At 42.4% G+C, this 24,255-nt stretch overlaps 1 protein-coding gene across 4 annotated transcripts in view; it reads left to right on the top strand.

Moving 5' to 3' along the window:
- Positions 1–4,740: 4,740 nt before the first annotated feature.
- The window catches only part of LPIN1 (lipin 1), an 80,497-nt gene continuing 60,982 nt past the window's right edge, over positions 4,741–24,255 (top strand). Inside the window, exon 1 of one of the 4 annotated variants that reach the window (XM_027690310.1) lies at positions 4,741–4,777. Coding sequence is in view for 3 of the 4 variants with exons in the window: in XM_027690313.1 (XP_027546114.1) it covers positions 4,901–4,990 (90 nt within the window). In the remaining variant the exon portion in view is untranslated. Of the gene's footprint in view, positions 4,778–4,823; positions 4,991–24,255 lie in introns of those variants that run through there. The other 3 variants (XM_027690313.1, XM_027690309.1, XM_027690311.1) reach the window with 3 other exon arrangements.

The raw sequence follows: 24,255 nt of genomic DNA, 5'->3' as shown, positions 1-24,255 counted from the left end.
TAAGGTCCATTCCCCAGCCACTGCTACAGTGCCTGTAGCATAATTGACTGTGCCAGAGCTGTTTCTCAGGGTGGTAATTCATTGCAATTGTCATAAAGCCCAACCTCTGCTTGCATCCCTCTGCCATGCATCACTTGGCCAGTGAGCACAGCCCGCCACAGCCCCATGGCACAGCCTCTCACCACATTAACCCACATATAGCTGCCACGCTGCCTTTCAACTCTCCCACCAGAGTCCTCTGCTGCCACATCATCCCCCAGCCCTCAAGAACCAGTCTTAATATTTCATCAGCTATCACTGAAATATGGTGGATAGGCAGCACAAAATAAAATCCATATTCTTCCAATTTTTCTACTTCCTTAAGGGTAAAACTTTACAATGAAAAGTAAAACTAGTCCCACACATCCTCTGCCTGCTGACTGTCTTCTGTCCCTTATACCTGCTCCAGTCTGCACCTGAAGAAATACTCAGCGTTTCTGGCAGTTTGCAAATGCTTTCATAGCATTTTCAGTCCCGTTTTGACAGCTCCCCAAATTACCATTGATGATTGTGGAGGTCACAGCTCTGGGAGTTTTGAAGCAATAGTCCAAATACTGGCATTGCCCGTTGCTGACATATTTGGCAAGGTGGTGATGGGGTGTTGGATATAACAGCAAGGTTCCTGTGCAGTGAGAAAAAGGTGTTGGGAATCAATTGGCATGATTTAAAGAGAGACTTCATAAAGCTGCTTCATACATAAATGTGGTTTTGATTAAAATCTTAAAGAAAACTTAGAATTTTTGATTTAGACTTATATAGTAATATAAACAGAAGGAAATCTCTCCACACTTATTACATGACTGATGTGTTGATTATGCATTTAAACACTGAGCATACTAAGAATTATTATTCTGGCAATGTGTGCTGTAGTGCTGTAGAAAATGTTGAGTGGTGCTGTTAACAGCAACTTAACAATTTTCTTTATACTCAGAGACAACAGGATTAATAGGAAAGTGAGTTTTTACTTGTTATTACATATCGGGACCAGTAGCAGTTTGGAGAACAGATACTGCCTCACAGGTTAGTGGGGCATGTATATGGTCTGGAGTTGATTCCATATCATAAGATACCTTTGCATGTACATGCTTTTGCAAACACACAGAACCTTTGTTTTTTGTTGATGGTGTGATTTCTTTCTACTAGAACCTAAATTATTCTTGTAAATAATGTTTATTTATCAGCCATAAATCTGGAAGATCTCTCCCAGACAAGTTGGCACCTGTTTGATGGTTTGTGTTTGATCTGAATATGCAGCATCTTGAACCTTACCTCTGCAGGAGATGCAAACCAGGAAAGTTATGACTAAGCAGCTATGTTAGGTAGATTTTATTTTTGCTTTCTTAATTTAGCCCTGTTTCAGATACATGATGCTATGAATTGCCATGGGTGTTTAGTTCCATACACTTTGTCCATGGCAACTGCAGTAATGTGGAAAAACTGGAGAAAGTAAAACTATTTTAGGAGAGTGACACTGTCCCAGTACAGTAGAGTTGTGATTGTATTTAAAAATATCTTAAATTAATCTTCGCATTGAACAACTATTAAAAACAAGATAACATAATCTCATCAGTTCACAAAATAAAGTTCATGTGAAGGTTACCATGAGCTAATATTACTATATTTAAATATTCTGGAATGATTACAAACATTTTTTTTCCTTCTCATGATACAGCACTTGCAAGCGTGGTTTATAAAAAGAAGCAGGCTCCTGTTTACCCTGTGTCATCATGTAGTGAAATCATAAGACGTGGTTTAAAACCGACATCAAAACTTGTGTTTACAGTGCATAATTATCCAGTGAAACTTGTTGCTACAGAATCTCACAGAGGCTATGGGCTGAGCAGGTATCTGAAAACCAATATGAAGCCTGTGTGCAGTGCGAATCTGAGAACATCTGTCAATTTTGTGTCAGCCCGTGTTCCACATTTGTCTTCAGTTGAAAACCAAACTGGGAAGGTAGCAATAAAGTTGTGAAGTCCTTAGAGTGGGGAAATGAGAAGGGAGGGAAGGAAAAAGCAGCTGCTGGGATTGTGAGAACTGGGAAGAAGGCAAAGAAACAATGGCCTGGCTCAGTGGTCATGACAGCAGGAGGTGGGATGGGAAGCATGTAGTGGGGGTGGCAACCTTGGGAAAAGTCTGGGAACCATTGTCCTAATATATAAAAATTACAGAGCAAGTTCCTTTTACATCTCGTTATTATTCAGTTTCTGGATATATTCATCAGAAGTGTTTGGTGATGGTCGCCCTTGGACATGGGATACCAGATGCATTGATCTAGGAGTGGTCATTGGATGCATCTGTGTTGCACAGAAGAAATGCTTGCACTTGTTAGTGCTTCCTGGAGAAAGCAGAAAGATCCTGAGGTTGGACAGTCCAGAAAATGACAAAGGCCTCAGAAATACAGTGTGCTAAGAAAGATGCACACCCACTTCTCGAAGAATTTTATAAATAAACAATATGAAACATATTACAATTATTTAAATGCTATTTCTAATAGATTTTTATACTTACCCATCACAGCTTGAAAGTAAATTTATCAGAAGAAATGGGTGGGACAGTGGAAAATTACTGCAGCAAACAGTGGTTCCTATCTTTCATATTTAGTGAATAGACCTTTCAGCAGAGGCAGGAATGCTATTGAAATTCATTAGGTGTGGCATTCCCTGTTTATCTGAAATAAGAAGAATTGTATTGAATTTCCTTCCCTGAAATTGTTCCAGAAAGAAAATGTGATCTGTCAGATAGCTAATAAATGGGTTTCTGTGCTTACAATCTTAACATTTGGTGTACAACAGAAATGAGTAACTTGAGCATCTTGGTAACTTAAGTGCTGTGCTATTTTCTCTTGGGAGATTTATCCTACAACTTGAGGGTGACTTGGCTATTGGGTCACTTCAGATTCAGAGTTTCTAATGTGAAATGTGAAAGCATCTGAGTAAGCACCCTTTTTTCTGAAAATCTCTTTCATATGTCTTCCACGTCACTGTTCTGTGATCCTAAGACACTTATCAGGTGGAAAGTCCATCAGGGACTGGTACCAGTGGGCCAGAGTGGCAGAGTTTCAGGGGCAGGAGCAGGTCAGAGCATGACAGTGTGACAGTGCCTGAGGGATGCTGAGGGCAGCCCAGCAGACTCTCATAGGCCCAATGAGTAACTGGAGTGAATTGAGAGAGTGTTGCCTGCACCTAATGCTTGTCCTGTGATACAAACTGATATTTCCTTTGCCATGTCAGGCATTCACAGTAGTTTAGCAGCTGTGTTAGTTTTGATTGATACACAGGAATAAAACTCATGCCCAATACTCCCAAAACAACTCCACACAGCAGTGAACTTCCCTGTCAGCTGGGATGTCACAGCTCTTCTTGACACCCCAGAATAAATTGTTTTAGGAAACTGTTTCAGACTTTAAAAAGCCCTGCATTTTGTATTTCGGGATAAGGAGGATGACAGAAGCAAGTCCAGCTGATGCTGATGTTGCAGTTGAAAATGACACACTATCAAATCATGGCCTGTGCGACTGTGACACCCTAATCCTCAAGCTGATGATGCCTGGTGGGCTGCCCAGCTGTCAGAGGGGGCTGTCACTTTCTAGTCTTCTCTATCTTTACGTGCTGCCCAGCTTAGTGACACAGTGGTGAGACCACGCAGTAGCAACAGGCTGTTTATCTACTCAATGCCATTATTCTCAAAGTTTTCTTTTTCTATCAATTGCTAATTTTCCTACTTACTGAATTTGCATATAGCTTAAGGTTAATTATGAAGCACAGCTGGGCATATTTGTTCATTTGATAAGCATTATCAGCTTCTAGCTAACACTAGGACTCTCCTGCAGTGGGGTGCTATAAATAGCTCATTTCATTATATAATTCAGTGGAAAGATTTAGAAGCCTTTGACCAAAGTCAGACACGTAACAGAAGGTTCAGGGGTTTTGATGGTAGTTTTATTTCACCAGCTACTGCAGCTGGATGCCTTATAAGCAGAGGAATAATAAATAATAAAATTCAAGCCACAGGTTGTGAATTTGAAAGCATATAATATCTGTGAATTAGTGGTCAGTTTGGGCACAAAACCTCAGGCCTGATGTTGGTGACAGAGCTGCTATCCCTGCCAGCTGCCAGATGTGATTTCAAGATGCTGGACTCAGTTGTCCCCTCAGCCAGCCAGAAGTCTCACAGGCATCAGGACAAGTTTATCTGAAGTTACATAGCATGTGATCTATGATAATTGGATTCTACATGCTGGTACCAAACTAGACACAAAGAGAAAAACAAAAGGAACAAATGGCAAAGAAAACGATCCTCTTTCAAATGTTATTGCACAGAAGAACAGAAAAGCTGTGCTGCCTTCACACACATACAGTTATTATTGTGGAGCTGTGCAACTATGCAGAAAGGCAGAATTAGATTTTGGCATTAAGAACCTGTCTTGAAAGCAAAATCAAACTATTAAAATCCATACAGAAATATAATTAATGATGGGAATAAAATGTTGTCAGTAAAAATTCCTTATATTCTGTTTCCAGAGTTTATAACTTGGCAAACTGTCTGCCCATAAAATCTCATATGCAAGTAAGGGTACTGATTGTTTGGAAGAGAATTTGTGTTTGTCAGGCTCTAATTTTTCACTGAACCTTTTGACTGAACTAGGACACTTGAGGAGTCAGTTGCAAGGAAAGTGTGCTCTGGTTTACTGAGCTCAGGTTTCTTGCTCTGACTGTGCTTCCAAGAACTTCGGCAGGTAAAATTAGCAAGCAAACACGATCACTGGGAAATTATATTCTCTGCAGCTTTGTTGTCTACAGCTAAAACTTGAAGGCAGCTTTTTGTATATGGCAGCAACCAAGAGTGGTTTTACTGGCGTATGCGGAGAACGGGGAAAAATTATAAGCTCAGGATGTCATCTGAAGAGGAAGACCAGCCAGAGACCCCCATTGGCTCCCCTTGGTCTTGGGTAAGAGCTTATGCCCTAAGGCTGCATAAATCACACTTAAAGCTTTAGAAAAAAATGTAACAACCTTGGCTGTGTGACCTTCCATAGTAGTGAGTATCAGCAGTTGTTTTACTCTCCTGTTGAAGTTTGTGTTTCATGAGCGGTTAGATTATTTGTTCCTGTTCAATGTGGACATCTTAAAAATAATTGAATGGGGAAAAGCTTCTTTTGCTTCTGCTGTCAGGTGCTACAAGAAAACCTGGCTGATTCTGTACTCCTGGCTGTGTAAGCAGAACTGTTGAAAGGTAACTTTTAGGTATAATGGAGGCGAAAGGATGTAAACAGTAGTGTAAATGTTTGCTCTGGAGGTCTGCATTGAGAAAAGAGCCCATGAGATTGTATTACAAATATAGAAATGTTTTGCCATCTTTTTCAGTAAGATTGCAGCTGCCTTAATGAAATACAATCTGCACTGATGGTCTTCTAACAGTGGCTGCATGGTCCTGTGTTTTAAGATCTGGGCTTATGCCTAATGCTGCTAAAGAGGATGTGAGTCAGTGACAGAGGATGAATTCACTCTGAAATGACTTTTAGTAGAAATAGGAACAGCTCTACTGCATGGTCTGAAAATTCTCTAAGTTTCAGGAAAAGGTGAGGGGGATACAACCAAGGCTTTCAATTACTTAAAAAAAATTAAAGTGATTAAAAACCAGTTATATGCTTTGAAATCAGTATTTATGGTTTCCTATATGGTTTTCTTATCTTTTGATAGACATACACATCTATGATTTTTCAGGGAATGACAATGTTTGAAATGGTTTCTAAATGTTAGGCATAAATGTGTGTGACAGCATGGAACTGATACGTCCTGAGGGTACCCAAGGAATTATCTGAGACAGCTGCTTTTTGAAGGTAGAAAGCATAGAATAAATTGGTTTAGCTGCTAATAGAAACATGTATTTAAAGTAGTGTCATCCTTAGAGGAACATGCGGGGATGGTGAAAATAAGCACCAGTTGTTCTCACTATCAGGACAGAGATTTCCTGGTGACCAACAGTATTTGTGTGTTGGTAGATGTCTATTTAGGATGGAAAGGAAGATAATTTATAGGTCTTGATTTCTTAATTAAACATAAGTGAAAACTTTCTATTTCCACTGGAAATCCCCTACGGACTTAGCAGAATGGAGACTGGGTGGGGAGAAATATGTACTGATTGGTTCACAGATGACCGGAGAGCTAAGGAACATCTAGACTACGTTAAACATAAACCAAACTGAGTAGAAACAAAGAAGGCAGAGATTTTATGTTTGCCTTAAAACTTCAAATGCAAGTCAATTTCTGGCCATCAGTTTTAGTAAAAATTAATATGTCCTACATAATACTTTAACTATTGCATTTGCATGATGTGTACTTTAGCTTAAATTTCCTTCTGAAATTTCTTTCACGTAGTCTCTAATTGCAAAGGGGAGTCGTGGATCCCACTGCTCCTTGGAACAAATGTGTAACTTTCATTACAAGCTAAATAAACAGTGTTATTCAGCATATAAAGGATATTGGATTTCTGATAGAAATAGATGTGTTAAAGATCATTCAAAGCTGCTGCTATTGGCCTTTAGGAGTTGCTGACTCTGGGCTTCCCCTAAGGATGTCAGAAAAGAAGGACCGTTTGCCTCCATAGATTTACTGAAGTGCTTCTGCATGTCACTCCCTGTAGAGTACAGAGAAAATTGTGGTCCTTGGAGAGGAAGACAGACTATATATATCTGTTAATATTAAAAGCTCATAATAGAGAGCTCTTCGATGAAAAGATGCCTGCGGTACGCAAAGATAAATATATGAGCCCTAGGCTTTGAAATGTAGGAGGTGATTAAAAACTTACATGCTTCCAGAAGCAAAGATTTCTTTTTGTAAGCATCTAGACCTCAAACTTCCTCTGATTTACCAGGATGTTGTAAGAGGACCACACAAATATGATTTCATACAGACATTTTCTTTCCCTAAAGATATGAATGAGATTGTACATTTTTGTTCTTTCCAGAGAAGGAATAAATAAAAAGTAACAAATAAATTACACATGGATGGCCATGTGCTGGGCACAGAAATCTGATTTCCCATTCGTGACTGGGACAGGCACACATGGGCCATGTGGTAGCAGCTGGGCTTGTGTCACAGACTGCTACGGTGGCAGCCAGATTTGAGGGCTGTGGAGCTTCTCTTTCAACTAAATTATGCCCAAAATGGCCACTGGTGGGTCATGTGTGAGGATGCTTCTGCTCTTCCTTCCTGGGGCAAAGAGTAATCATATTCAGCAGGGTGATCAGATCATCTCAGATGGAGACATGATGCTTGACCTGACTTGCCCCCTGGCATCCCTGGGCATTGCTGCCCTCCTGCTGTGTCCCCCAGCAGCCACAGCAGCTGAGCCATGGGGGGATTTGCTGAGTTAGACTTTGTGGTGGGCATTGAAAACCACTAACATATTTAGCAAAGAAACACCCCCCACCCCACCAAAACCCATATTGGAGAAAAGACGATATTAAGAATATTATTAAAACATCCCCAAACTCTCCACATGGTGGTGTTTCTTGACCTCTTAAAGTTGGGGGTTTTTTTACCTGATAACTAATAAAATACTATGGGCTGTGTAGCTTACATAACAGGTACTGTCAATGCTGTTCATATTTAATTACAGAAATATCTAGGAGGGAAACTAAAAGTACTCACACATCCTCATTATCACCAAATTTTAAAGCAGGACTGAGCCTGTCAAAGCATAGCAGTCATCAAGAAGAACTGTGCAAATTCCTCAATCAAATACAAACTTCCCATATGGCCCTAGGCAAAATTCAGGTTTCATTTTCTAGTGTTTCCACTTATTGCAGGTAGCTCTGCTCTGAGATGTTAGCTCGACATCTTCATATTCAGAGGAATTTCTACAACTTTCACCTGCACCACAGGGACTGAACATCTGTGAAAATACCCCCTGAGCCACTTGCACTGGGTACCCAAATTAAACAGGCACGCTTGAAAATTGTAACCTTCATTTTCCCCCTACCTGCAACATTTTAAGGTTAATTTAACCTGAATTTTATGTTGAGTTTTGAGGTCTTCTGGAAGAAGCCTTCCAGAAATGCAATGCCTTGCTGCAGTTGCCATCTGCTGCCGGTGCTGCCGCTGCAGTTGATGCTGCCAAGGGAGAGGGAGTGGTTGGCTTCGCAGGGCACTTCTCAGTTTCTGTCAATCTTTGCCCAGTCCCAGACCAAACCACTGGCCATCGATAAAACACTGTCATTTCTCCAGGGTCACAGGCAGTCTTGGATTTACCAGGTTTCAGTGGGGTTAACAATGTAATTAGCATCAATTTCTCTGGAAAGCTAAGTGTCTGTGTGTCTTTCACTGTGAGACTTTTACTGCATTAAACAGCTTTCCTGTGTAAATCAGAAAGAGTGGGCCAGGGCCAGAGGCTGGTCTCCCCCCACCAACCCTGTTGGAGCTCAGAGCAGACAGAGACCAGAGCCCATTTGCCTGGTGGCTGCAGTCCTGCACTTTACAGCAAGGATGCCCCCAGCAACTCTGAGAGTAGGGCTGTTCCCAGCTGTTCCAGCAGATGGGAATGGTCTGGGCTCTGGGACTGCTCCATCCTGTGGACTTTTGCTGGTGAAGGAACTCTCACACAGGGCCTGATTCCCCCCCCGCTTTCTGACCTGTGGCTGATCTGTACCACGTCAGGCACAGGGATTCAACTACTGCCCTATGCACAGGGTCCTCGGTGTGAGCTCTTCTTTTCCATTTTGGTAGGTGTTTACAGCCATGTCCTGAGGAGACTTCAGATGTTTCAGAGGTGGGAGCATCTTTCCCCCACAGTGGTCTTACCCTGCCTTGCCTGGCAGGTCAGCAGCTGTAGCCAGGGGAGCAGATGCTGCCTTGTTGCAGCTCCTTGCTCCTATTTTGGAAGGCTGACACTTCAGAGACAGGAGGATATATTTTTGCAAGGTCTCAAAGGTATTCAGTGCAGATCTGTTTTCTTCCAGCATCAAGCACATGTGCTGCCTTCCCACCTACTAAAGAACAAACAGTAAATTGAACCCAGCCCCTTCCCCATGGTTCACCCCAGGGTTCACAGAGCACCTCTCTGGGGAGCTGGTTGCAGGCCGAGTCCTTTCGCATTTTTTTTAGGGCAAATTGCTGGAGGTCAGCAATCCTTCTGTATCTGGAGATCATGTCTCAGAAAGCCTGTTGTATCTTAATATAGATCTGAAAGTTCAGCTTGGTCCATGGGGATAAAAGTCTGTGAGGGCAATAAGTGGTTGACAAATAGTATCACGGCTGTCAGCTGCTTCGCCCCCCATTTCCAGTTGCCTGCACTGCCTTTGCATGATAATCTTTCTTTGCATGATGAGTAATGCTTTAATAACATTTATCTTAACCTGCCATAAATGTGAATAAAGTGTTAACCTCTCTGCTTCCTACTCTCCTACTCCTTATAGTGGTCTGTGACAATCCAATCTCACTCAGAGTAGGAGTTTGAACCATGACAAGGCCACAAACTAAGAACTGGTCAGCCCAGGGGGGAGCTTCAGCAGCTCCAGCCAAGTGGTTCAGCAAAACCTATCCTGAGATCTGAGCTGCAAGTGCAAAACACTCCAAAAAGTGAGAACATAAGAAAAACCCAATACAAACAGGCAGAAAGCACAAACACATCTCTAAGAACCAGGGCTGTCTCAAAATCTGAGATTTTTGAAATCAGTGATACATATTTGTTTCCTGCTATCTACCTTTAGGTATCTGCATTTAAAATTTATCAGGCTCTTACTAGTCATGGCAAAGGTTAAAACTCTTTTTCATTTAAAGTCCTCTGTCTCTGGGAGATAAGAATAAGCTTCCTGAAAAGCAGCCAAAGTCTGGCACTTCCACTGCAGCTTCCCAAAGAGCTTCTGCTCCAAATCAATGAGCAGATAAGGGCTGTGCTGTCATCAGCTGGGCATTTCCCAGTGCCATCACCCAGGGAGCTAGGAGGCCATGGATGCCATAATGGGGTGCACACAAAAAGGGACCATCTTGTTGGCACCTCAGAATGTGTCCCCGCTGTTTTTAATGGGCACAAGCTGGGGAGGTCATTGGAGAAGAGCCTTCATGGCACAATGGTTCAGGAAAGCAGAACTGTCTTCTACTTTGCCGTGGTGCTCAAGGGCAGGAGGCAAAAGCCTGTTTATCCCTCACTCGTACCATTTAGAAGCTACAGCTCTTTAAATCTTCAGCAAGTGGCAAGTGGTGGTTTTTATCTTTACAGTCCCTCAGGAAGTTCATCATCAAAACCACAGACCGCAGCACAAAAGGGCAATCATTTACTCAAACACAGCAGGTACAATATTACAGGCACTGTTACCAGGCGATGGAGACATGCCCATTCACAATACATGCTCCATCCTTCCTTCAGAAAGGCCAAGAAGAAAATACCTGATGGAGGTATTTATGTGTTTTCTGCATTGTCTTGCCCTTTTTTCCTTTTTTCCCTTCTGTCTCCTGAATTTCACAAAAGTCTTAGTCTGATCTTGGAGTAATTCTGTTTTTGTGGCATTCATCCTGAAATGCTCTGCTATAATGGATGAGCAAATTGTCCTTTGCCCAACAGAGATGGGGAACACAAGGGGTGAAGAAATTGCATGGCTGCTCCCGAGCAAGGGAGGCCAGGAAGCAGCCCCCTTTCATGAAGGTCTGAAACAACAAGAAAAAAACCTCAAAAAGCGAGACTGAACATTGGCAGCTGGTCTGAAAGATTCTTTTTTTATTCAGACAGACTCTCCCTCTGAAGTCAATTGAATCAATCATCTCAGGAAGATCTTTCAAAGGAGTAAGATTTAGCAGGATTAGTCTAGAAATTAATTCAGTACATAGAGTATTGCTACTTTTCTTTGCTCTTTCTTTACTCCTTCAGTGATAAAAGCCAGAAACTTGGAGCCTTTGAACTAAGTGGAAGATAGCTGATCCACAAATCAGGTGAATAGTTTTAGCATATTCTTCTTTTAAATGCAGAGCCAGTAATGTGTCTGCATAGCCACACAGACATTCTAACCCAATCCTATAGTTTTTTTTTCAAAATTCATTGATTCATTAATATAATTGTGTTTCAGGCTAGAAATTTGCTAGAACACTCTGAAGCCCTTCTGGGCTACAAAATATATAAAAATGAAATAAGTATTTTCCAATGAATTTTCATGAACAGGTTGCAATCCCCAGTTGTGCTCCCTCCTGCGTTTGCAGAAGTTGTATAGCTGCCAAAAGGCTTTTAAAGCGAGGGATTTTTGGATCAAAAGTGCCCTCCAGTGGTCCCACACATTATTTATGGCCTGGTATTTATCTTCCTCTTCTTAGAAATGAGGCCATGAGATATTTAAAGCTTGAAGGAAGTACAGCCAATTAAATTGGATGTACCCTTTAAAAAAAAGGTTGGATAATCTGAATGTATCCTTATATCCAGATATTTTATACACTTGCTAACCAGTATGAAAGTTTCTTCTAAATCAACGTTTTACATCTCAGAAGTGTTTTATCTGCATTATGCAGGGGTATAAGGCCCTGTTCTCTTTGCTCACCCTCTGCACATAGTACAGCTTTGATGCTAACAGCCTTAATGTAATCTGCTACAGGACAGAGGTGACCTTTTAAAAGCAAATAATATATCATCAGGCATCTCAAGGGTAATTTTTACTTACCCAAGCAATTAGGGATTCTGCATAGCTTTGCTAATAAAATCACTGGTTTTCCTTTAAAATCTGGAAATCATGATGGATTGTCCTATCTTTTTTCTAAGTATTTTAGGATCCCAGGGACTCATTACTTCTTGAATATTTTAAGGCAGAGAAAGATGAGGTAGGGGTATAAATAGAGGCTTTGAGGGATTTCCATCCCAGTAAATATTTCTGAGAAATCTCTAGAGTTCAAGGATTTCCTTTCATTATAAATTTCTGAGCCCCTCCAATCTGCCGGCTTTTCCTTAGAGATTTTCATGAGTTAAAGGCATCTGAGGGCTAGCTTTCCTTCAGAGGGACATTTTGAAAATTCAATGGAAATATACTCTTTAATAAATAAATAATTTGCCATAAATATTTTATTTGAAAACTCTTTTGCAAAACAACAGTTTCCTCAATCTCTTTTAGCCTTTATGAAACAAAACAGATTAAACTTGAAGGAGAGTTTTCCCAATAGGTATTTAAATGTCCTTCATCTTTATTTCTTTAGATAAATTGGATTCACTGGCCGAGTCCCTGTAATTTTGTAAGGTCAGTGGAAATGCAACAGTCACTGCAACTGAGTTAATCTAAAGCAATTACAGACACGACCTTTGGTAAAAAAAGTTTGGGTACTCATAAATCCCTTCTCCTGGAAATTTTATGTTATGTGTGCAATAGAGGCCAAAACATGAATGTAAGTCAAAGAAGACTTGACTCTCAGCTAAGATTGAGAAATGAGCTGTAGCTGTTGACCTAATCAGTGCAGTGCTGGCCTGAGACAGGATGACAAAGCTATTTTCCCTTGTGATGCTGGATGAGTTTCAACAACCCTCTGCAACTTTCTCAGTTGCTCAGTTGCAAGGGGATTATGCTAATAACATCTTTTGTAATATCCTGCAAGATTCATTGAGGCTGTGCTGTATGTGAGCAGGGTGATGCAGTTAATAAACGGGTTATAAACACAATAATACTTTTCTTCCCCTTCTATGTGAAAAGTAACATTAAGTGATTGGATTTTAAATGAAAGAAGGACTTTAGTTCTATTTTTCATCTCATTTCTCCCTTCTGTTTCCCTTCAGAAGCTGCATTAGACTTGTAAAGTAGGAGCTCACGAAGATGGGCACAGACCATTTCTGCAGCAACACATTTGGATACAAACCATGCCATAAAGCTGATGTTTTGCTCAAAATTAATATACTTTCTCTCTCTTTTTCCCCCCAGGGTAACAGGTTGTGGATAGTCAGGCCCTAATGGTATAACAGAGTACATGTAGTTTCCTTTAACTCTTATTTATTTGACTAGTTCACTAATTTTACATTCTTCCTCCTTTCGTAAGTGCTGCACAAATCTCTGTAGATCAGAAAATAGTACAGAAAAGAAACTCTGCCAGGACCTGGGAAACACAAAGAAGATGGATGGTAGAAGGGGAATGTCATTTTATCTTGGCATGTCTGTGACACACAAAAAGGTGGCTTATTAATAGGGATTTGGCAGACATACTACACCAACACTTAATGACTGCAGGAAGAAGACCAAAGCAGGTGTCTAATTTCCTGCAGGCAGCCTGTGCCTGATGGGTGGCAGGTTAGTGCAGCAGGAGAGGCAATGGTCATGTTTCCTGACTCAGTTTTCTTGGCAGTTCAGGGCAGATGGGTAGGAGAGGGAAGTTTCTGCAATGGATGAGGAACTATGAAAATGTACTGGACTAAGAATTAACCCAGTGCTACTGCAGGATCCAGACATTTTGCTTTTGCATGGGCTGGGTCCTTTTCTTGTAGCCTGTAAGTAGGAAAGGGCTATTAGCAGAACAGCCTGTGGTGATGGATCCAGGTTTGGAAGAAAGGCTGGGAAGAGATGGGGGTTAATGGTAAGAGTGAAGAAGAGGAGAAGGGTGAGGGATGACACATTCAGGGGCATGGGGACACCAGCTGGTGAGGAAAAGGTTTCCCTTCCACAGAGTACCCACATAAGTTGTATGCAAGAGCTGGGCTGCATTCAGCTCAGCAATGTTTTCCCTTGGCTTTTGACAGGAGCTGGAGGGAGCCTTCACTCTCCACCGAGAAGGGCTGCCAAAGGCCAGAGGCATCAGCCTTTACCTCTTTCTCACATAGCATCTCAGGAAGAAGCCTCAATCCCAGCCACTCCAGGGATTCCCACAGGTTCCCCAGGGCTCCCACCTGCTGCTTTCCTGTGGACTGATTTGATCTCTACCCATGTTGGAGGGAACAAAATAGGATGCTGTAGGTTTTTTTACCTCATTTGTGCTCAATGGAAAGAGAGGCTTTGTTCGAAGCCACTGAAGGATTCGTTTCCACAATCTAAAGGCAACAATCCCGCTGGAGTAACTCAGTCCTTGGAACTGTCTGTACCTCTCCACTGCCTACAGAGGGAACCGTGAGCTCACAGGCTTCCTCTAAAATTTGAGAAGATGCTACTCACTGGGGATCTGCACAACATTTCCACATGGGAGAGGCAGTTCCTCACTTTAACTGGCTGGTATCAGTTCACAGCTATTGAATAGGGGCCCTTTTTGCTTGGTAATGCCAGTATTTTCTGCTTTGTCACTCACTCACTCACTCACTCATGGCTAAGCTTTGCGAATGAAGATTTGGGGAGGGCTCTACCCACGTTTGTTACAAGTGCGATGGTGGCTAAAAAGGCCAGTACGAGATAGACATGTCTGGTTGCAAAAGGCACAGCAGAAAGACTCCTTAGATGGTATATTCTGCAAGACATGATTCTTTCTGCGTTGTCTTTTCTCCTCAAGAGTGATCCTGAGTGCTTTCTCAAAGGCATCAGCAGCGTTATAGACGGTGTGTCTCCAGGCGTCCCGATTAGAGGCCAGAGTAGACCAGTTATGTTGATCAATATGGCCAAGGCTGAGATGTTGTTTCAGGGAGTCCTTGTATCTTCTTTTCGGGGCTCCTCTCTTGCGGCAGCCAGTGGCAAGTTCACCCTAAAGCAAGATCTTAGGGAGGCGGTGGTCCTTCGTCCTTGAGACGTGTCCTGCCCAACACAGCTGTGTTCTCAGCAACATGGCCTCAATATTTGTGACTGCTGCTTGTTCTAGAACAGATGTATTGGTCACATAATCTGACCAGTGGATGTTTAGGATTGTACGGAGGCAGCTCTGATGGAAGTGTTCTAGGAGACGCAGGTGGTGGCGGTAGATGACCCATGATTCAGATCCATATAAGAGAGTAGACAGCACTATGGCTCTGTAAACACTGATCTTTGTACTTTTCTTCAAGTGTTTATTTCACCAAACTCTTTTATGGAAAGAGTAAAAGAAAAGAGTGCTTTGTAAAAGCCCTTTTTAAATCCCCAGACAAGCATCCCTGAAATCAGGATATGGGGACTGCTAGAACAGACATATTTCCTGACTACTTGTTGTCCCTGTAGCTGGGCAGCAAGTTCCTTACCTGCCACACCAGTCAAGCAAACTTTTCAGCTCATCCTACGCTACCTACATTAATGATGACTTGTTACTTATTAAGCTGGTGGCAAGTAGCACACAGTGCATGACTGCCCAGACTTTTGAACGCTAAGATGTGGAAAAACTTCACTTTCTTAAAGTAAGGAGTATTTCACAAAATAGACACCCTGGCACAACCTTTTTGTTTTGTCTCTGTACAGCATGTGACAAAGTGAGCCACCGTTAAAGGTTCTAAGCACCGCTGAAGGCCAGAAAACAGCAGTATAGAATATGAGTCTTAGTGCATGCCCTTTTCCTTTATAAACCCTGGGATAATTTAATATTGGAAAAAAGGAAGCTCTTTTGACTGCTGTACTGATTTGCAGTGTGTATTTGCATTTGTTTTCACTTTTCCACTGACTATGAGAGCTCTGCTGAAGGAAAGCTGACTATTTTCATGGAGCTGCAAATGCTGATGGAAGTGGTATGCTTTAGAGAAGGTACAAAAGCAGATCTATCCTGTAGAAGAAAAAGGGTGAAAAACATAATGTAAAAAGAATAGCAGGCAGTTCTGGAAATGGTCTTTCCAAGACAGGCAAGAGGTACATTTACAGAAAACAGGTTGGATTTGAGTGCTCTATGTCATGCTGTCCAAAGGAAGCTCAAATGGATCATGCTTTAGCAATGCTACACTTCCTGTTGATTAGAAAGGGAATCCAGGCATAACCACCTTTTTTAAGATTATCTCAGGTAAAAGGGGCAGCCCCAGGACCTGATCCCACTTAAGAAATGTGACCTTGAAGTTAAGGGGAACTATTCTCTGTTCCTCAAGTCAGACAAGTACATCTGGGCTGAATACAGTGGGGTTCTTACATTAAACATCTTTGGATTATATGCCATGGGGACTCCAAATCTAGTGCTATCTCACTAACACTAGCATTAACAACCCATCCCAGAGGCAAGGCATCTTGCTGCTCAACTGCTGCCATATAATGAAGACTGTGACCTGCATGAGAGAGGCTCTGAAAATGTAAAGTCCTGCGTTGGCAGCTCAAGCAAAACAAGGACAGCTGGACATATGTGCTTGCCCTCTGCAGGAATCCCTTTACATAGGAATAATTACATTATGGGCATTGGATAATGAAGAGGCTATGAGTAAATATGCTGTAGCCTGCTACAGTGAACAGATTATCTCCTGCCACCATCTCTCTTTTTGCTGACTACCTAATCTGTGAAGGTAATTTAAAAATGGATCCTGCCAGTCTGGAGTATGAGGAGGTGTTAATTTCTCACAGAGCAGTTAATAATTCTTCATCCGTCTGAATGCAGGATTGCCTCTGAAGCCCAAAGCACTCAAGAAAAGATTATTTACAAAATGGAGCTTTGAATGTTCCCTTGATTTAACTTATGGGGGAAAATAGCTCTTTTTTAGGCAACATAAACAGCACTTGGGATCCTCCATTGACAGAGGTGGATCTCTGATGTCCTTGGCCCTGTTGCTGGATGCTGGGTGAGGTTTGTGGTGTAGGTCTTGCTACCTGTCTCTCTGTATTGTTCTTAAACTATAAATCCAGAAAACCAGGTCCCAAAGCATTCCTGAGGGCATCTGGTTATGTTCTATTAATCCAGCATTGCTTCACTGCCAGCCTAGGTGCAGTGGCATTTTCAGGAGTGTTAAATAAACACTTGGAGCTGCTCTATTCTTGAGTCAGCCAGCCCCATGTGGTGACACAAACTGGTGACATAAACATTATTCTCTACAGCCAGGGATCTGTAAAGCTTCACCCATAGGATTGTGCTGCCTGGAGAAAAACTATATGGCATTTAACAAAGAGACCAATGGCTGCCTTGCCACTGAGCCTGGTTTAGGCAAAATACTGAAGGAAAAAGGAGAAGAGGCAGGGAACTTCTAAAAGTTTGACATTGTTATATGGTGAAAGAATTTTAAAGCCAATGCAATTATTTTAGTATTAATTAAAGCCCAGTTAAGCACAAGGGATTACGGACATTTAAAAAATATTTTGAAAGACTTTTAAAGCTTTCTGTGTGAACAAATACTAAACATGCACCACAGAAATAACACATTCCTGTCCCATTGCATTCTGAGATACTTTCCAAGAATTTGTTTCGAAGACTTCCCCTTGTTCTGCACATGCTGTTTTTCTTCTAGTCAGCAACGTTGCAGCATATGTTGATTGGGTTTTATGACTGCCTTCTTCCTAGAAATAGTCCTGAACAATGTGTAGCACTAGTGAGAAAAACAAATCACTTCCAATGAAAAGGCATAGTGAGCTTTCCCCTCCTCCTTTTTTTCTGCCTTTCTGGACAAAAGCCAGTAGGGAACTGCTTTCAAAGTCTATTTATGAACGTGTGTTTACTGTTGCATACACGCAGTTTTTACTACACGTGAGCCCTGTGTACTGACCCAAGCAGCTCAGAACCTTTGTGAACACTGAGAAATTCAGTTTCATAACGGTAGTCTGAAGTTGATAATGTTTTCTCTATTTTAATTTGAAAAAACAGAAGCAGAGCGAGGTTAGCTGGGCTGTGCAGCAGAGTACAGACAGCCTGCAATAGTGCCAGCTGCAATGGAAGTTTCCAAACTTCCTGACCTACCTCTCAGATGGGGGATTATTTTTTCTCTCCTGTTGTTTCAACTGCAGAAATCTGATCATGGGACAAAAGGTCTGCCCTCTCCATATTACAAACATACCCATGTTTCCACGAAATGACCTAAACTTAGTCCATAAAAGGCTGTGGCTAGTAAATCCTTCTAAAAACTATGAAAACTACATACAAAACAATGGTACGTTTTTTTTCTGCTGTTAGTAATGCACATGTGAGGCTTTAAGATTTGACTTCTTAAAGGTTTGAAAGAATAGCATAACTATCAGTATTTTTATCCTAGATAGACAGAAAAAAGTGGGAAAAAAGTATATTTTAATTCATTTGCATTTTAATGCAGGCTTGTTATGACTGTTCCAAACCTGTCATGAAGCCATATCTTAAAACCTGTTGTGCCTGTTACTGTTGGTGCCCTTGCTGACTCTGGACAGTGACTTATATGTAAGTACTTAGATATCAGTACTGACTTGATAGAACTAACCTCTGTGGCAAAATTTAATCTTCTCTGAATAAATTGTATTCTGATGGGAGGCTTACCACAAATCAATGGCCAGGAGGATGGAAAACCTCACTGGCAGCCTAAAATAGCCAAGATACCCATAGGGAAGACGTCTGAGTAAAAGTCTACAAGCAAACAAAGTGAGTGAACAGAAAGAATAAAAAGCCCAGCTGATTTTTAAAGGTCAGCCCCAGATGAGGCCATTACCTCCCACTTGCCACGATATTTGTGCTGCACTATGGAGGCAGCTGCTGTAGGCAAATGGACAAAGGGTTTAATTCACAACACGAAAGGCTCACACGGCTTTTCAGTGTACAGCACCCAGTTTTGCGCTGTCATCTGCCTAACCCCATCCCCACTGCTGAAACTCATGCCTGAATTTGCACAGAAAACAAATGGAAGCAGGGAAATGCTCTTTTCCAAAAGCCTTCTACAAGGTGTTTGTATGTGACCTGTGGCAAAGTTTACTAGCAAGCCAAAACACAATCTGTGCCCGATATTATTTAAAGATCAGGCACAGCACAGCAGCCATAGCAGTTTTATTCTGTGTACTGCTGGGTGCTGCGGAGCCTGGGGATCCAGAGAGTGGCACATGCCCAGTTTCTCAAGCCTGTAAACAAGCCTGCTGCCAGTTCAGCTCCACTGCTGTACCTGTTTGACCAGAATCCCTCTGAACTAAGCCAAGAGCTTCTTAATAGTTCCTGCCTTTTTTGCCTCCTGAGGGTCCTCTGGGTACATGACTGAGCATGTATCTTGTGTTTCAGACTGAACATCAGTGGGGCACCATCAGCTTTGTCTGCTCTATATCATGAAAACCCCAAATTTACAGATTCTTCATGGCTGCAGATCCTATATTCTGCCTGAGTTCAGTACTCTGAATTCCTCTGTCTTGTACTTAACAACGAGGGTCTGGATGGCCCAAAGCTGCCCTCAAGGTCAATCGAATGCACAAGGGCATGTGCAGTGCAGATACCTTGGTCATGCAGCTCCACTACCTGCCAGCTTTCTGCCCTTGGCTGTGAGGAGAAGCAACCATTTAAATCCTTCTCTGGTGAACGGCATGTATGGCCTTCTTCAGTGGTCTGGGGTAAGCTGTGGCCAGTAGCCCCCATTTCCAGGGCTCATGGTGAAGTTGCCCTGGAAAGGAGTGGGCTGGGAGGCTTCTGAGTCTGGAAAGGCTGATGCCATGAGGGAGGGTGTGAAGATCCGGTGATGTGGAAACATCACCTCATGAAACACCTTTTGGTAGCCTGAGGTGGTTCCTAAGAGAAACATTCCCAGGTGCAGTGTTAACTGCAGCCATTAAAACATCCGCCAAAAGCAAGCTCAGGTGTGGTGGTGGGGCCACCATCTCTGCCAATGGTGGTGGCAGCCAAACATGCTCCACCCAGCTGAATGGTCTGTGGGAGATGACAAAACAGCCTTTATCAACCTATGTTGTAAGATCTTAGATAAACAGCTGATAATTCTTTCTGTGAGTGACTAATGTGAGGTTAAGAAAAGGGAGGAGCTAAGCAGGAAGAATCCAGACCTGGCATGAGGCTCTTTCAGGATGTACTTGGAGTCCCCTGTGTTAACCCAGTGCTGGGATGTACTTACTGAGGTGTGGGACTAAATGAACTGCCATGTAGTGTCTTGCCTCCAGTCCTTATTTTTAACTTTACTAAAACTCACTTTCCAGTGTTGTTAGCAAACCACTATGCCTGAGCCCTGCTGCAGATTGCAGCACCCTGACAGTTCCTCTTCTCCCACTGATGCTGAGCAAGAATATTGGAGCTCTGGGACAGAAATGCCATAGACATTCTCACCTTTTGTTTTTTGTTTTTTGTTTTTTGTTTTTTTAATTTAGAGGCAGGATTATTACACAGGAATCAGCATAAGTCTGGATTTTTAAATCGCTTAGGAACTTGAGGTACTACAGACTGGGAAATGAACTCATTGAGAGCAGTCCTGCAGAGAAGGTCTCGAGGGTCCTGGTGGATGAAAAGCTGGACGTGAGCCAGCAATGTGCACCCTCAGCCCAGAGCTGAGAGTACCCTGGGTTGCATCAAAAGGAGCTGTGGTGAGACCCCATCTGTAGCACTGACTCCAGCTCTGGGGGCCGCAGTACAGGCAAGATGTGGACCTGTTAGAGCGGGTCCAAAGGAGGGATACAAAAGCGCTGGAACACTGCTCCTATGAAGACAGGCTGAAGGAGTTGGGGTTGTTCAGCCTGGAGGAGACTTCAGAGTAGCCTTCCAGTACTTGAAGGGGGCTTATATAAAAAAGGGAGAGCGACTTGTCACAAGGGCACGTAGTGATAAGACAAGGTGGAACAGTTTTAAACTAAAAAAGGATTATATTAGATGTTAGGAAGAAATTCTTTACTGTGAGTGGTTAGGCACTGGCACAGGTTACCCAGAGAAGCTGTGGATGCTCCATCCTTGGAAGTGTATAAGGCCAGGTTGGATGGGAATTTGAGCAACCTGGTCTAGTGGGTGGCATCTGACCCCATGGTGGTGGTGGGTTGAAACAAGATGATCTTTAAGAGCCCTTCCAACCCAAGCCATTCCATAATTCTATGATTAAAATGCAGGTATCCATATTTTTAGCAGTGATGGGGCAGGGACAATACCGTGCTTGCACTGTAAGAGCTACCCTGGGTCCCATGCTGCCTCCAGAGCAATAGAGGCTGTGAGGGCTGGGCAAGTTTGGAGACTCCAAGCTGCTTGTGATCTTTCCACCCTACACCTTTTCCTCTGTCTCCATGTGATGTCTTGGGACCCTGGAGCTACCAGGCTCCTTGACTATAATGGCTCCTTTGACTGGGAAGCAACTACATGGGCCAGGTTTGAGTGAGTTGATAAGGCAGTACTGGTTTTTTGTCATGCTTCCTCTGCTTCATACAATAAAACTTGAATATAATTTCTGTGTTGCAAAGTACTTAAACAGTTCTGTGGAGATCTCCATGGGCTACAGCCCCATTGGGCCTCCTACAGACCGCTGGCTATATTTAGGTAGCCTTCTTGTAGAAGCTAAATGTAGACAGGAATTTTTTGGCTTGATATGTTAAGACATCAGGCCATTTAACTACGAAATCATTACTGCAGTTTTTGACAGAACTCTCTGTAGTTACGTTTTTTTAATCATTATTTACTGATGTCCCAAGCTTCATCTGACTCTAATTACAACCTCTCCAGGAAAACTAAAGTTGTCAGTCAAACCTGACTTACTCCAGATACTAGGAAATGGTTTTCTTACTCTAGGTCACTTAGAAAGGTAATTTGGTCATGTGCCTAAATTAGGTTGTCATCTTATTTTGAAAGAAGGTGTCCCTCCTTCCTCTTTGTTGCTTAAAATTTACTCTGTAGTGGAGGTAGCATCCTCTCACAAAAGGCACCAGCTCTGGGTCACTGTGACAGAACAGATCATCTGCTCTGCACTAGGCATCCACACTACAGAGAAAATGTAACTCACCTCTGGGCAGCAGGTGTGGCTCTTGTGATTGTTTTGTAAAATCAAATGCTCCTCAAGGGAAGTAATTGGATGTTTCAATCTGATATTAGCAGCAATGAAGCACACATACACTGTGTACTTAACTACATTTAGAGGCATGATTACTGTAGGAATCTGATTTAAATTACCTGAGTAATTCACAAATGAGTAACTTTGTTTACAACATCTGTTGCATCAATGTGACAGGCTAAACACCAGTCAGGTGAGATCGTGAGACTGAGTCAGAAGTTTGAGACAGAAGAGCTGCTTAGGTCACCCTGCCCATCCCTTGGCTACTCTGCCATGCTTCCTTATAACTCGTTTCTGCATTGTTTCCTTAGTCAGATTCAAAACATATATATATATGTCCTGGTTAGAACGGCTGGGACCAATTCATCCCTGGATGGGTGTAGCCCAAGGCTGTGTATTCTATAGCCTCCATGCCATTTCCCAAGAACTGCTGTCAGTAGAGGCCTGCAAGGTGGGAAGATGTTCCTGTACCCTTTTATGGAATTCCCCGCTCTGATATCCTTATATGGAATTCCCCGCTCTGATAAGAGGGACTGAGCATCCACATGCCCTTTTATGGAATTCCCTACTCTGAGGGAGGGACTGAGCACTCCCGCCTGAACTGGAGAGTATATAACTGGGAGTTTCAGAGCCTTGGGGCTCTCTCTCGTGGGACCCAGAGGAAGACAGCAGACCACCGCTGCTCCCAACCAGGCTGAGACCACCACCCTCGACTGGACTGCAATCACCACTTCTGACCAGACTCCAGCAGCTCTCCCACCAGCAGGTTTATTCCCTCTCCCTTTGCTTTGGACTCGGGGGGGTGGGCCAAGGTACACCACTTTTGTTCATACCCCAGGGTGCTGGGTTTGTACATTTGGGTTTTGTGGATTAAAACCAATTGTCTGTCTGTATAATTGTACTTATTGCATTATTTTAATAAATTGTTATTCTGACTTATAAATCTCTCTTTTGAATTGAGTTCATTTTGCCTTGCTGGTTAACTTTTAAACCAGCACAATATATAAACATATATATATAACAGGGTTTTCACCACCAGTTTCTGAATTTTTTTCCACTGTGAGATTTCATTGTTAGAAAAGAACTCCTGAAAGTGCACACTCATTCTGCTGTGTCACTTCATCACAGAATAATAGAATACAAGGCAGAAAGAGACTCAGAGATCATCTGGTCCATTTCTATGCCTACAGGCAAATTCAGCTATAATGAAAACGTTTCTGAAAAATGCGTGTTCAGCCTGCTCTGAAAGATCTCAGCTTCTTCCAGCAAGCCATATGGTCCTGTTATCATAAAGTTTTCCTAATGCCTAAATGTTTCCTGTTTTCTTTCATGCTCACTGCGTGTCTATATCTCTCCCAAGGAGACACGGATTACAGTTATTACCTTTTCATTTTTTCCTTGAAATATTTTAATATAACATGTATTTTTCCCTCTAGTGAGAGTATGAAGTTCTCTTGCAGATATCAGGCCTGTTACCTCTGAGTCTTCTGTTTTACTTCACCTTCTATCAGCTGTAAGAAATATCTTAATTCTTAAATGTTTCATGTTTAGTTGGGAAAAATACAGCTTGGCTTAATGCTGCCAGACTGGGCAATATAGGGTCATAAAGACCCTTTTTAGAGGTCAAAAGGCAAATTTAGCTTTGCACCAGAAGTTACAGTTTTCTTATTAATATTATTGAATTTACCCTGATAGTTTAGGAGGATAATATTAATTTTAGTCATCAGGAGGACTGAGCAATAAGGCTTGTGGCATGCCCACACTTCTGGACGGAAAAAGGTTCAGGTATCTCCAGAGGCGACCTGGATCTCTTTGCCACACTGGTGTTAATGAACTAAACAGTGACAGTGCCCATTCTCTGGCTTTGATGCTACTCGTGTAATCTAGACACCTCCATGCTATTAAACTCCATCAGCACCCAAAACCGGTCGGCCCCCTTCAGACGCCTATTGGAAATGCTCTGTGCTCATTCCCAAACTGGGAGCTGCCAGCTGGCCGAGGCACCCGTGCCAAGTGCTGTTCTTCCAGTGACAGGGCACAGGCCAGAGCGTCCCAGTGACTCTGCCTGTGCCTTGACTCTGATTGTCTTGTACAGGAATAGCACTTGTGTCCTATTTCACTAATTTAAGTGCGAAGTCATCTTTTCCCCACATTAGCTTGTTCTCTAAGGTCAGCAGGGTGCCTACAGAGGCTGGCACAGCTGAAGAAAAGATTTAATACATTGTGTCCGCTTTAAAATGATTTTTGCTCCTGTCAGTTTGCATTTCCAAGCCTACTAAGTAGGAAAAGCAGACAGTCGATTTACAACTGTCACTCTGAAAATGGACAAAATATCATTCAATAAATACTAAATTTTTCCATTAATTACAGGACTGAATGAAAGCTCCTTAGGGTTGTTTTTCAAAAGCGGGCAGGAGCAGCAATTAGAAAACTCTAAAGATCAAATACTAAACCGCAACATTAACTGTACTTTCAGACTGCTGGCAGGGATCCTGGAGAGTCGCGTGGTTG

Source organism: Neopelma chrysocephalum, unplaced genomic scaffold, assembly GCF_003984885.1.
Source record: "Neopelma chrysocephalum unplaced genomic scaffold, ASM398488v2 Primary Assembly neopelma1_80b, whole genome shotgun sequence".
NCBI classification, from domain to species: Eukaryota; Metazoa; Chordata; class Aves; order Passeriformes; family Pipridae; genus Neopelma; species Neopelma chrysocephalum.
The sequence above is the reverse complement of the archived record's forward strand: the minus strand, read 5'-3'. Positions and strand labels throughout refer to the sequence as shown.